Raw genomic sequence first — 14,574 nt, forward strand, 5'->3', positions numbered from 1 at the left:
GGACTAGTGTTGAATGCTCCAATGCATCTCAACAGAACATTCCTCTGTATTCGCCTGACAGCGGCGGCAGGCCGCACCAGAGCTAGCCTGTGGGCCCACGCACTGGATGCGTGCCCTACTATTGGTGCCAATATACTGTTATGGTAGATATTTATTGCCTTTGACGGCAGATGGAACCTTCTTTGTCCAATTGATATTATCTTATTGAACAGAGCTAAGGACTTTGTCGTTATTTGCTCAATATGCGGAGTGAAACTCCAATTCTCATCTAAATATACCCCAAGATAACGGGCATATCTCTGTCGCGACACTGCCTGGCCATTAATTCTGACTGTGGGATCTCTATTTAACTTGCCTTTTAAGAGCATATATTGCGATTTTTGTGGTGCGATCGACATTTTAGTCTTCTCACACCAGTCTGTTAACAGACCAATAGCCAGTCGTGATCGGTCTTCGATCACAATGCGAGTGTCACCTTCCACTAGAATTACGAGATCATCCGCATAAGCAACGACTCCTAGAACTGCAGTCTCTCCCTGCAGAACGTTCAACAATGGTTCCATGTTGATATCCCAGAAGATGGGACCACACACCGATCCCTGGGGACAGCCACGGGATACTCTCTTAGATACAACGGCTCCTGGAGCCGTTATTTTAGCGATTCTTCCATCACAGTAGGCCTTCAGACAGCCATATAGCAGCTGCGGACACCCAATCTCTCTTAGGCGAGAGAAGAGTGCCGGCCACCACAGGTTATCGAAGGCCCCTGAGATATCTACCATTATGCCCAGTACATTCTTCGATGTAGCTGAATGAACAATCCGGCAAACCTCATTGATCGCATCCTGAGTGGAGCGACCCTTTCGGAATCCGAACTGCCTATCACTCATGCCATGCAGAGTTCGGTGACTCAGGAGTCGGTCAGCCAGCAACTTCTCAAACGCTTTACCCATTACATCCAGCAGACAGATAGGTCGATAGGACTTCGCCAACGATGGATCTTTGTCAGGGCCTTTCCTGATAATTACAACTTCAGCAGTTTTCCACCTCTGTGGATAATAGCCCATCCGTAAACAGATGTTGTAAATACGGCTTAATGCCGGTGCGACCAAGTGGGCGAGTCCCTGTAGGATCTCCACAGGGATCCCATCAGGACCTGGCGCCTTCTTCCTTGCAAAGGTGCAGATGGTTGCTTCTACCTCCTCTACTGAGAAGGGGAACACGTTTGTATCGTTAAGATACGGAATCGAGAGCGCCTGACGAATTACTCGCTGCTCTTGCGAGTCCTCGTCCTCGATATCATCTGGCAGTAATGTGTCCAACAGCAGTCTTGCTGTTTCTTCCCAGTTCTTGGTCGTATCACCATCCCCAGCACGTAGCGTAGACAACATCATGGGCGATCTAATTTTCTCTCGAACGATTTTGTAAGGAACCCCCCAAGGGTCTGTTCCTAACTGATCGTTCACAAAACTTTCCCAGGATTGGCGCCTTGTAGTATCTAACTGATCCTTGTATCTCTGCTTCAGACGACGATAAATACGCAGGTGGTATTGTCGTTCGTCGTGGGAAAAGCTCCTTTGATAGTTGCTTCGCGCCCTTCTGACTGACCGTTTAAGCACAGTCAATTCAGGGGTCCATGGGGTGGACTCCCTGCAGATGTATCTCGCTATTCGAGGTACAGCCAGTGTAATAGCTGTTTGCACGGAGCTTACAAGCTCCTCCACAGCTTCATCAATATTACCTATGTCCTCCCCGAACTCAGGAGGACTGAACACCTGCACGAGTCGGTCCCAGTCTGTCCGAGCATAATTAAATCGCTCCACCCACTCACCTGGCACATTAGCGATGGTTGTCGCTATTTCATATGTTATACAGTTATGATCACTGACAGTCAGGTGTTCTCTAACTTGCCAGTTATGGACGTGGGGTGCTGCCCTCTCGCTTGCTAGTGTGACATCAATATTTGATGTTGCACCCGCCCTCCCTGAGTAGGTCGGGGGGTACCCAGGCAAGTTTAGTACTTGCATGTGTGTTTCCATTATAAGATCAACAAGCTCCGCACCCCTACCGTCCTGTACATCACTGTGCCAGAGTGGGGACTTAGCGTTAGCATCAAGAGCAACAATTATAGCCTGCCCGGCTAAGACTCTTAGTATCCAATTCAGCTGATCAAGATAAATCTTGATGTCATGTCTGAATTGGCAGTAGACGTTTACAACGTACATACTGTAAGACAGCAGATTAAGTTGTACAACTATAATATGCTCAGTACAGAATTGATTTACTATCGTAGTTTTAATAGTTTTATTCAATACTATAATTGCACTCATGGGGTTCCCACCCGAGGAAACCACCTGTGCTGTTGCTGGAAAGCCAGGGACCCGACCCGCACAGGAGTTCGGTTCTTGTACCAACAGAACATCTATTCCTTCTTGTTCCGCTACTTTCCTTAGCTCATGTGCAACCATCTGGCTGCGCATGGCATTGACTTGTACCACTTTAAATATCGCCGTAATCTGTTCTTTGGATAAGTCTATCCAGGAACATTCGGTGGGTTGGACAATCTTTAGGTCCTCCACATTTGCGGCCTCGTCTTCTGCATGGTACACATACTGCTGCTTTGTCCTTACTAGGACAGCCCTTCTTGATATGTCCAGATAGGCCACAATGGCCGCATATAACATCGGGTTGCGTACAATACTTATTAGTATGATTAATGTCCTGGCATTTAGTGCATCTCGGTACCGCCAGGTAATCTTTTATGCTCAACGCAGAGTAGCCAACATACAACCGACCCGCTCTCGTTAGTAATTTCCATAAACCTGGCGAGACTTCTACCACATGGTGTACTGTTAACTTCTCACGTGGACCTACTTTGAAGCGTAACTTGAATTGTTCATCAAATTCTCCTCTTGACATGTTTACATCAAAATTTTGAGTATATATTGCGTCTACAAGATTGTCTGCTGACATGAATGTAGGCACGTCATACAGACACATCAAAGGTCGACGCTTGCGAGGAGGTTCACATTTCACTTTATTACTTAACTGTTCATTGTCTAATATCTTTTGACAGTCCTCTTGTGAGGCCGTCTCAACTATCAGCACATTCTTTGCAGTACGTACATTGTTTATCTTTATCTTATCCTTCTTAGGATCAATGTACTTCTCGAATACTGACTTAACAGCCTTAATGTCATCACCAGGTTTAGGTTTAATGAAAACTGTGGGAGTAACTTTTTTAATGTTCTCCTGTATAGTTTCCTTTGCTGTCGGTGCCTTGGCAACTGGGGCTCTGGCAACCGCAGCATAAGTCCGGGCTGGTTGTCCTCTGAGTCTGTCATTTTCCTTTACTAATTCCGTTACCCTACCCTCTAACTGAGAGTGGGCGATTGCCCAGTTGGCCACAAAGTCCCTTATATGGTTAATAGCATAATTGCTTATCTTACCATTTTTGATGCTCGTATCCAGCAATCTCGAAAACTTCGAATGTCGCTCAGCGACAGACAAATTCTCTGCGCTCGAAACTTCGCTCGTATCTAACGCATTAACACTCTCTGTATTCTCAGCCATTTTGATTAATTAGAGAGTGTAAAAATGGAGGCCCGTCTCTTGCCCCGGACCGGCCTCTCTGGCATGGGGGGAGGCTGTATGCAGCTCGCTCACCGGTCCCGCCCCTTGACCAAGAGCTATCAGTAACTGAGCTGCCAGGTTTAGCGCGCCATGGGTACAGCGCACTAGTCCTCTTCAACAGCCACACCACCACAGTTTTCACCCACTCCCTTATCGGCGAATGCCACCCGCATTCCGGGAGAGCGGATTCACTCTCCGTCCTTCGCCCCCTACTAGGCCGGGTTCCCACCAAAGGCCAAGGACCCGGTCCTACTCAGGTGCCGGGCCGGTCCCCCAGACATTCGGAGGTCTGGACCCATCTAACCTAACCGGGGACATGTCACCACGCCCCGGCTTGGCGGAGCATGTCCTGAAGTCCAAGACAAGGCGAATGGCCTTCGCCGACTTGGGGCAGGATCCCACCATGGCAAATGCAGCCATCAGAACCAGTGTACAAGTTCTTCAGCACACTGTCGCACCTCCTGTGGCAGCTCCCGGTGACTTCCGCGTCGTGATGGCCGTTGCCGGCCTCCCCTTCGCAGTTGTCCGCCAAGGAATCCTCCGAGCGAGAACGAGTCGTCGTCCGCGTTGCATCCTCTGAAACTCAGGAGACGCTTCGCAGTCGAACACCCTTCACCGCTCGTGGACATCGGCCTGCTTCCGCATAAGTCCCTGTGGAGAGAGATTCAGCTTCAGCAGGAACGATGACCGCCATTACTCCCCACTGTGCTTTGCGCGCCAACCGCCTGCACCGACCACAGCCAACATTGCGTATTGCCGGACGGCGCGGCTAAGCCGCCCGGACGCGGCCGGCCGAACCGGGCGCAGCAGGGCCAGCGCCCGCCGCCAGCGTAGCAGCGAGAGCGGACCGCCAGTCAGAGACCAACCGCCCACCCCGCGCCAGCCGGCAGCTCACGCGCAGCCCAGCCGCACCCGACCCAGCACAGCGCAGCCGGCACAGCAGCGCGCCTGCGCGCAGCCCGGCCGGCGGACGAGCTCCGCCGCTACCCCGGCCAACCGCACTGCCGCCCGACAGTTGCCGAGCGGAGCACGTGCGAGGCCGGCGCCGCAGCAGGGACTCACCACCAGCGAGCCGCACGGGACGCGCCACCGTGCGCACAAGGCAGCTGCCGCGCGCCGACAGCTGTCGACACGCGTGGCTGCAAGCGCACATCCTACGTACGAGCTTGGATACTAGACTTACGAGTCCGACACCTACAAGCGCTCGCAGTAGGTGGAGGCGCACGCTCGGCGTGACAGGCCCGAGTTTGGTCCGTCTGCCTCTGCACGTGTACCTCCATGTGGGAAGATAAACTCCCGTGGCACTTGTGTCTTGGAGCGATGCTTCCCACGTCCGATAAGTCGAGCGCAGTAACACTTCGCTCCTGACGGTGAGGATTGTATTCCGTAGCGCACACAGGCAGAGACGGAAACACGTCCTCGCAGAGAGACACTATACAAGTCAGACTTGTGCCCGACATGTTTGCAACCTCTGCAGGTGACATACGCAACATGGCTAGTGCATTGCGAAATGTCCTTACGCGAAAGCGGCGCCCGCCACACCCCGGCCGGAGCCGGGGCGCAGCAAGCGCCGCTAACGCAAAAGCGGCACCCGCCGCACCCCGGCCAGAGCCGAAGCACAACAGGCGCCGCCAAAGCAAAAGCGGCGCTCGCCGCACCCCGGCCGGAGCCAGAGCACAGCAAGCGCCGCCAAAGCAAAAGCGGCGCCCGCCGCACACCGGCCGTGGCCGAAGCGCAGCAAGCGCCGCAGAAGCGAGCAAGTGCCATTCGCCGATGAGCAAGGATACTAGACACAAGTGTCCGACACCTTAGCGCCCACGGCGAGCAGAGTGCGAGACTCAGCTTGGAGAGACCGGTTGCCCAGTCCCTCTGCATCTACGTCTGCACCCCGCACGGGAGTCGCCCTTCTCTCATTGGTTTCACCGGTTGCCCGGCTACTCACATCTTACACCACGGGAAGGTTGAGAGATCGGACATTTAGCCGCCCGTCTTCTACCAGTATAGGTGGACTCCACCACTGGTTAGACAGCATAACGGCCTTCGTAAGACATAGGTACAGCGAGAGTCCGCCGGTCGGCAGTGAGAGCGTCGCTGTCGCACCTGAAAGGCGCGGCGGGTGTGGCGAGGGGCGGCACAATTCCCGCCGTAGAGGCGCGGCAGCCGGGAAGAGCGGAGTACAAAACCCGATGCAAATAGTTTCATAGGTACAGAATTTTTTTTTTTTTTTTTTTTTTTTTTTTTTTTTTTTTTCAGAATTTTATGACTCATCCATAACCCACTTTCTAATACTTTTGAGTGGGCGTATTAAGACTAACTATCACTGTTATTAGCACTACAGAAGTGGTTTATTAGTATCTGCATACTTTCTATTTATTAAGCAGATTTGCTTTTGTTAATTATCGGCCTCTTAGCCTCTCTGGAATCCTGCCAGAGAGTTGCCCGTCCCTAGCCACGTGGAGGCGGGCCGCTACTACTAGAGAAACCACTCCATTTATGCTACTCTTTTATTCCCCCCCGCCACCATGCTGATCTAACTACAACTACTATCTACTCTAAGTCATGATTTAAACAAATGTAGTATTTACATATTTACAATTGCGCATTAGATCTGAAGCGCATTTTACTCCCTCCCAAGGTAGGCTCGCTGGGCCTCCCTTGAGATTTTATTAACCAATTTTGCGAAATTGCTGAACAATTCGCTTTCTATCAATATTTCATTGATATTTCTTGTCCGTAGAAGCTGCCTCTCCCCTGAGACAACCTGTTCATATATTGGGCACTCGAACACTACGTGTTCTGGCGATCCTTCGTGGGCACCACAGTCACACTCCGGTGTTGGCCTTTTTCCTATTTTGTGCAGGTACGTGGGGTAGGGACCGTGTCCTGTGAGGAAGTGAACTAAGCCCTGCGAGGGCTTCATTATCTTGTTATTTAGTCTTCCCCTCACTGTGGGTATAAACCCGTAGACTCTACGGCCCGTACTGGACCCATCCCATTCGTCCTGCCAAATGTCAAGCACTTTTTTGCGGATGGCTTTGACGCTTACTAGAGGAATGCCCATTATGTTTTGTACTCTGTCGATGTTCTGTTTGCGCAGCCAATAGAAGGCTGCGTGCTGCCTTATTATCAGGTCTAGTGGACATAGACCCATAATTACTAACAGTGCATCTGTTGGGCTTGTGTTGAATGCACCGATGCATCTCAACAGAACGTTCCTCTGTATTCGCCTAACAGCAGCGGCAGGCCGAACCAGAGCTAACCTGTGGGCCCACACACTGGATGCGTGCCCTACTATTGGTGCCAATATACTGTTATGGTAAATATTTATTGCCTTTGACGGCAAATGGAACCTTCTTTGTCCAATTGATATTATCTTATTGAACAAAGCTAAGGACTTTGTCGTTATTTGCTCAATATGCGGAATGAAACTCCAATTCTCATCTAAATATACCCCAAGATAACGGGCATATCTCTGTCGTGACACTGCTTGGCCATTAATTCTGACTGTTGGTTCCCTGTTTAACTTGCCTTTCAAGAGCATATATAGCGATTTTTGTGGTGCGATAGACATTTTAGTCTTCTTACACCAGTTGGTTAACAGTTCAATAGCCAATCGTGATCGGTCTTCGATCACATTGCGAGTGTCACCTTCTACCAGAATTGCGAGATCATCCGCATAAGCAACGACTCCCAGAACTGCAGTCTCTCCCTGCAGGACGTTCAACAAAGGTTCCATGTTAATATCCCAGAAAATGGGACCACACACCGATCCCTGGGGACAACCACGGGATACTCTTTTAGATACGACGGCTCCAGGAGCCGTTATCTTTGCAGTCCTTCCATCACAGTAGGCCTCCAGACAGCCATACAGCAGCTGCGGGCACCCAATCTCTCTTAGGCGAGAGAAGAGTGCCGGCCACCACAGGTTGTCGAAGGCCCCTGAGATGTCTATCATAATGCCCAGAACATATTTCGATGTCGCAGAGTGAGCAATCCGGCAAACCTCATTGATCGCATCCTGAGTGGAGCGACCCTTTCGGAATCCGAACTGCCTATCACTCATACCATGCAGAGTTCGATGACTCTGGAGACGGTCAGCGAGCAACTTCTCAAATGCTTTGCCCATTACATCCAGCAGACAGATAGGCCGATAGGATTTCGGCACCATTGGATCTTTATCAGGGCCTTTCCTGATAATTACTACTTCTGCAGATTTCCACTTTAGTGGATAATAGCCCCTTTGTAAACAGATGTTGTAAATACGACTTAATGCTGGGGCGACCAAGTGTGCGAGTCCCTGTAAGATCTCCACAGGGATCCCGTCAGGACCCGGCGCCTTCTTCCTTGCAAAGGTGTATATGGTTGCCTCTACCTCCTCTACTGAGAAGGGGCACACGTTTGTATCGTTAAGATACGGAGTCGAGAGCGCCTGACGAATTACCCGCTGCTCTTGCGAGTCCTCGTCCTCGATATCATCTGGCAGTAATGTGTCCAACAGCAGTCTTGCTGTTTCTTCCCAGTTCTTGGTCGTGTCACCATTCCCAGCACGTAGCGTGGACAACATCATGGGCGATCTAATTTTTTCCCGAACGATTTTGTAGGGAACTCCCCAAGGGTCTGTTCCCAGCTGATCGTTCACAAACCTTTCCCAGGATTGGCGCCTTGTAGTGTCTAACAGATCCTTGTATCTCTGCTTCAGACGACGATAAATACGCAGGTGGTATTGTCGTTCGTCGTGGGCAAAGCTCCTTTGATAGTTGCTTCGCGCCCTTCTGACTGACCGTTTGAGCACAGTCAATTCAGGGGTCCATGGGGTGGACTCCCTGTAGATGTATCTCGCTATTCGAGGTACAGCCAGTGTGATAGCCGATCGCACGGAGCTTACCAGCTCCTCCACAGCTTCATCAATATTACCTATGTCCTCCCCAAACTCAGGAGGACTGAACACCTGCACGAGTCGGTCCCAATCTGTCCGAGCATAGTTGAACCGTTCCACCCACTCGCCTGGCACATCTGTGATGGTCGTCACTATTTCAAATGTAATACAGTTATGATCACTGACAGTCAGGTGTTCTCTAACTTGCCAGTTATGGACGTGGGGTGCTGCCCTCTCGCTTGCTAGTGTGACATCAATATTTGATGTTGCACCCGCCCTCCCTGAGTAGGTCGGGGGGTACCCAGGCAAGTTTATTACATGCATGTGTGTTTGCATTATCAAATCAACAAGCTCCGCACCCCTACCGTCCTGTACATCACTGTGCCAGAGTGGGGACTTAGCATTAGCATCAAGAGCTACAATTATAGCCTGCCCGGCTAAAACTCTTAGGATCCAATTCAGCTGATCAAGATAAATCTTGATGTCATGTCTGAATTGGCAGTAGACGTTTACAACGTACATACTGTAAGGCAGCAGATTGAGTTGTACAACCGTAATATGCTCGGTACAGAATTGACTTAATACCGTAGTTTTTATAGTTTTGTTCAATATTATAATGGCACTCATTGGGTTCCCACCCGAGGAAACCACTTGTGCTGTAGCAGGAAAGCCAGGGACTCGACCCGCACAGGAGTTCGGTTCTTGTATCATAATAACATCTATTTGTTCTTGTTCCGCTAGTTTCCTTAGCTCATGCGCAACCATCTGGCTGCGCATGGCATTTACTTGCACCATTTTAAACATCCCCGTAATCTGTTCTTTGTATAAGTCTATCCAAGAACATCTTGTGGGTTGGACAATCTTTAGGTCCACCACACTTGCGGCCACGTTTCTTGCATGGCACACATGTTACTGCTTTGTCCTTATTAGGACAATCTTTCCTAATATGTCCTGACAGGCCACAGTGGGCACATACGACATTCGGTTCCGTACAATACTTATTTGTGTGGTTTATGTCCTGGCATTTTGTGCAACGTGGCACTGCCAGGTAATCCTTAATATTCAGTGCTGAATAGCCGACGTACAACCGGCCAGCGCGCGTTAATGCTTTCCATAAGTTCGGTGAAACCTCCACAACATGATGTACAGTCAGCTTTCCACGAGGCCCTACTTTAAAACGTAGCTTGAACTCTTCATCAAACTCGTTTCTTGTCATTAACGCATCAAAATTTTGCGTATATACCGCGTCAACCAGGCTGTCTGCTGACATAAATGTAGGTACATCATACACACACATAAGTGGACGACGCTTGCGTGGAGGTTCACACCTAACTTTCTCACTGAGTTGTTTATTGCCTAATATCTTTTGGCTGTCTTCTTGCGAGGCCGTCTCGACTATCAGCACATTCTTTGAGGTACGGACACTGTTGATCCTGATTTTATCTTTCTTTGGATCAACACACTTTTCGAAAGCTGACTTAGCAGCTTTAATGTCTTCACCAGGTTTAGGTTTTATAAAGACCGTAGGCGTTACCTTTTTCATGTTCTCTTGAATTGTCTCTTTGGCTGTCGGTGCCTTGGCTACTGGGGCTCTGGCAACCGCAGCATACGTCCGAGTAGGCTGACTTCTAATCCTTTTATTTTCTTTTTCTAATTCCGATACTCTCCCCTCTAACTGGGAGTGAACAATTGCCCAATTTGCAACGAAGTCTCTTATCTGGTGTGTGGCAACGTTGCTAATCTTTCCATTTTTAACACTCGAGTCCAGCAATTTCAAAAATCTCGAGTGTCGCTCAGCGACCGTCATATTCGTCTCGATTTCCGTTTCGGAAGCATCAAGCACATTACCACTCTCTTGATTTTCAGCCATTATCGTATTCAAAGAGAGTGAAAGATGGAGGCCCGTCTCTTGCCCCGGACCGGCCTCTCTGGCATGGGGGGAGGCTACATGCAGCTCGCTCACCGGTCCCGCCCCTTGACCAAGAGCCGCTAATAATTGAGCTGCCAGGTTTAGCACGCCGTGGGTACAGCGCACTAGTCCTCTTCAACAGCCACACCACCACAGTTTTCACCCGCTCCCTTATCGGCGAATGCCACCCGCATTCCGGGAGAGCGGATTCACTCTCCGTCCTTCGCCACTTACTAGTCCAGGTTCCCACCAAAGGCCAAGGACCCGGTCCTACTCAGGTGCCGGGCCGGTCCCCCAGACGTTCGGAGGTCTGGACCCATCTAACCTAACCGGGGACATGTCACCACGCCCCGGCTTGGCGGAGCATGTCCTGAAGTCCAAGACAAGGCGAATGGCCTTCGCCGACTTGGGGCAGGATCCCACCATGGCAAATGCAGCCATCAGAACCAGTGTACAAGTTCTTCAGCACACTGTCGCACCTCCTGTGGCAGCTCCCGGTGACTTCCGCGTCGTGATGGCCGTTGCCGGCCTCCCCTTCGCAGTTGTCCGCCAAGGAATCCTCCGAGCGAGGTCGAGTCGTCGTCCGCGTTGCATCCTCTGAAACTCAGGAGACGCTTCACAGTCGAACACCCTTCACCGCTCGTGGACATCGGCCTGCTTCCGCATAAGTCCCCTGTGGAGAGAGATTCAGCTTCAGCAGGAACGATGACCGCCATTACTCCCCACTGTGCTTTGCGCGCCAACCGCCTGCACCGACCACAGCCAACATTGCGTATGGCCGGACGGCGCGGCTAAGCCGCCCGGACGCGGCCGGCCGAACCGGGCGCAGCAGGGCCAGCGCCCGCCGCCAGCGTAGCAGCGAGAGCGGACCGCCAGTCGGAGACCAACCGCCCACCCCGCGCCAGCCGGCAGCTCCCGCGCAGCCCAGCCGCACCCGACCCAGCACAGCGCAGCCGGCACAGCAGCGCGCCTGCGCGCAGCCCGGCCGGCGGACGAGCTCCGCCGCTACCCCGGCCAACCGCACTGCCGCCCGACAGTTGCCGAGCGGAGCACGTGCGAGGCCGGCGCCGCAGCAGGGACTCACCACCAGCGAGCCGCACGGGACGCGCCACCGTGCGCACAAGGCAGCTGCCGCGCGCCGACAGCTGTCGACACGCGTCGCTGCAAGCGCACATCCTACGTACGAGCTTGGATACTAGACTTACGAGTCCGACACCTACAAGCGCTCGCAGTAGGTGGAGGCGCACGCTCGGCGTGACAGGCCCGAGTTTGGTCCGTCTGCCCCTGCACGTGTACCTCCATGTGGGAAGATAAACTCCCGTGGCACTTGTGTCTTGGAGCGATGCGTCCCACGTCCGATAAGTCGAGCGCAGTAACACTTCGCTCCTGACGGTGAGGATTGTATTCCGTAGCGCACACAGGCAGAGACGGAAACACGTCCTCGCAGAGAGACACTATACAAGTCAGACTTGTGCCCGACATGTTTGCAACCTCTGCAGGTGACATACGCAACATGGCTAGTGCATTGCGAAATGTCCTTACGCGAAAGCGGCGCCCGCCACACCCCGGCCGGAGCCGGGGCGCAGCAAGCGCCGCTAACGCAAAAGCGGCACCCGCCGCACCCCGGCCAGAGCCGAAGCACAACAGGCGCCGCCAAAGCAAAAGCGGCGCTCGCCGCACCCCGGCCGGAGCCAGAGCACAGCAAGCGCCGCCAAAGCAAAAGCGGCGCCCGCCGCACACCGGCCGTGGCCGAAGCGCAGCAAGCGCCGCAGAAGCGAGCAAGTGCCATTCGCCGATGAGCAAGGATACTAGACACAAGTGTCCGACACCTTAGCGCCCACGGCGAGCAGAGTGCGAGACTCAGCTTGGAGAGACCGGTTGCCCAGTCCCTCTGCATCTACGTCTGCACCCCGCACGGGAGTCGCCCTTCTCTCATTGGTTTCACCGGTTGCCCGGCTACTCACATCTTACACCACGGGAAGGTTGAGAGATCGGACATTTAGCCGCCCGTCTTCTACCAGTATAGGTGGACTCCACCACTGGTTAGACAGCATAACGGCCTTCGTAAGACAGTTTCATAGGTACAGCGAGAGTCCGCCGGTCGGCACTGAGAGCGTCGCTGTCGCACCTGAAAGGCGCGGCGGGTGTGGCGAGGGGCGGCACAATTCCCGCCGTAGAGGCGCGGCAGCCGGGAAGAGCGGAGTACAAAACCCGATGCAAATAGTTTCATAGGTACAGCGAGAGTCCGCCGGTCGGCACTGAGAGCGTCGCTGTCGCACCTGAAAGGCGCGGCGGGTGTGGCGAGGGGCGGCACAATTCCCGCCGTAGAGGCGCGGCAGCCGGGAAGAGCGGAGTACAAAACCCGATGCAAATAGTTTCATAGGTACAGCGAGAGTCCGCCGGTCGGCACTGAGAGCGTCGCTGTCGCACCTGAAAGGCGCGGCGGGTGTGGCGAGGGGCGGCACAATTCCCGCCGTAGAGGCGCGGCAGCCGGGAAGAGCGGAGTACAAAACCCGATGCAAATAGTTTCATAGGTACAGCGAGAGTCCGCCGGTCGGCACTGAGAGCGTCGCTGTCGCACCTGAAAGGCGCGGCGGGTGTGGCGAGGGGCGGCACAATTCCCGCCGTAGAGGCGCGGCAGCCGGGAAGAGCGGAGTACAAAACCCGATGCAAATAGTTTCATAGGTACAGCGAGAGTCCGCCGGTCGGCAGTGAGAGCGTCGCTGTCGCACCTGAAAGGCGCGGCGGGTGTGGCGAGGGGCGGCACAATTCCCGCCGTAGAGGCGCGGCAGCCGGGAAGAGCGGAGTACAAAACCCGATGCAAATAGTTTCATAGGTACAAATTTTTTTTTTTTTTTTTTTTCCAAATTTATGTCCCTTCCATAACCCACTTTCTAATACTTTTGAGTGGGCGTAATTAACACTAACTGTTACTGCTATTAGCACTACGGAAGTGGTTTATTAGTGCCTGCATACTTTCTATTTATTAAGCAGCTTTGCTTTTAGTGAATTATCGGCCTCTTAGCCTCTCTGGAGACCTGCCAGAGAGTTGCCCGTCCCTAGCCACGTGGAGGCGGGCCGCTACTACTAGAGAAACCACTCCATTTATGCTACTCTTTTATTCCCCCCCATCACCATGCTGATCTAACTACAACTACTATCTACTCAAAGTCAAAACTTAAACAACGAAATATTTACATATTTACAATTTCGCTTTAGATCTGAAGCGCATTTTACTCTCTCCCGAGGTAGGCCCGCTGGGCCTCCCTTGAGATTTTGTTAACCAATTTTGCGAAATTGCTGAACAATTCGCTTTGTGTCAATATTTCATTAATGTTTCTAGTCCGCAGAAGCTGCCTCTCCCCTGAGACAACCTGTTCATATATTTGGCACTCAAACACTATGTGTTCTGGCGATCCTTCGTGGGCACCACAGTCACACTCCGGTGTTGGCCTTTTCCCTATTTTATGCAGGTACGTGGGATAAGTTTCATAGGTACAGCGAGAGTCCGCCGGTCGGCACTGAGAGCGTCGCTGTCGCACCTGAAAGGCGCGGCGGGTGTGGCGAGGGGCGGCACAATTCCCGCCGTAGAGGCGCGGCAGCCGGGAAGAGCGGAGTACAAAACCCGATGCAAATAGTTTCATAGGTACAATGTTTTCAATGTTTATTCTACATACAAAACCCACCGACTTACAATTTTGCGTGGGCGTCTAAAGTAACTGAACAATTCTACAAAACATCAAGTGGTTACAATTTTTTATACCAAACAATACAAAAATAAAGAGCATTCTGCTCACAATAATACAAAATATTCGGCCTTCTTGGCCTCTCCGGGCTAATCCCGGAGAGTTGCCCGTCCCTAGCCACGTGGAGGCGGGCCGCTACTAACAAGCGAAACCACTCTAAGAGAAACATTTCTTCCCTCCACCACCCATTTAGATTACACAATACTCATACACATCTGTCTACAGAAATGGTTAGTACACATTTACAGTCTTTTGTGCTTCTACTCACATGTTCCTGTTTTTTTTTTCAGAAGAGGAAGAGGAAGCTTAACGGATCCTCTTCCGACCAACACCAATTTCGCGGCCAGACCCCAGGCGGACCGACAAATGTCGCCAAGCCTGGGGCGGTCTCACTTATACATAAGTCCATT

At 52.2% G+C, this 14,574-nt stretch overlaps 1 protein-coding gene across 1 annotated transcript; it reads left to right on the plus strand.

The window, feature by feature from the left end:
• Positions 1 to 5,143: 5,143 nt before the first annotated feature.
• LOC126210030 (serine/arginine repetitive matrix protein 1-like) lies at positions 5,144 to 11,617 on the plus strand. The gene is made up of 2 exons (XM_049939133.1): positions 5,144 to 5,393; positions 11,181 to 11,617. The coding sequence occupies exons 1-2, from the start codon at positions 5,144 to 5,146 to the stop codon at positions 11,615 to 11,617; spliced, it is 687 nt and encodes a 228-aa protein (XP_049795090.1).
• Positions 11,618 to 14,574: the final 2,957 nt, after the last annotated feature.

The sequence above is a fragment of the Schistocerca nitens genome, chromosome 10 (genome assembly GCF_023898315.1).
Source record: "Schistocerca nitens isolate TAMUIC-IGC-003100 chromosome 10, iqSchNite1.1, whole genome shotgun sequence".
In the NCBI taxonomy this organism is placed as follows: Eukaryota; Metazoa; Arthropoda; class Insecta; order Orthoptera; family Acrididae; genus Schistocerca; species Schistocerca nitens.

Bases quoted from the DNA above. Each gene is read 5' to 3' on its own strand.
- LOC126210030 (XM_049939133.1), top strand. From the start codon at position 5,144: ATGTCCTTACGCGAAAGCGGCGCCCGCCACACCCCGGCCGGAGCCGGG. The intron at 5,394-11,180 runs GTGCCATTCGCC...CACCGACCACAG, and splicing joins AGCGCCGCAGAAGCGAGCAA to CCAACATTGCGTATGGCCGG.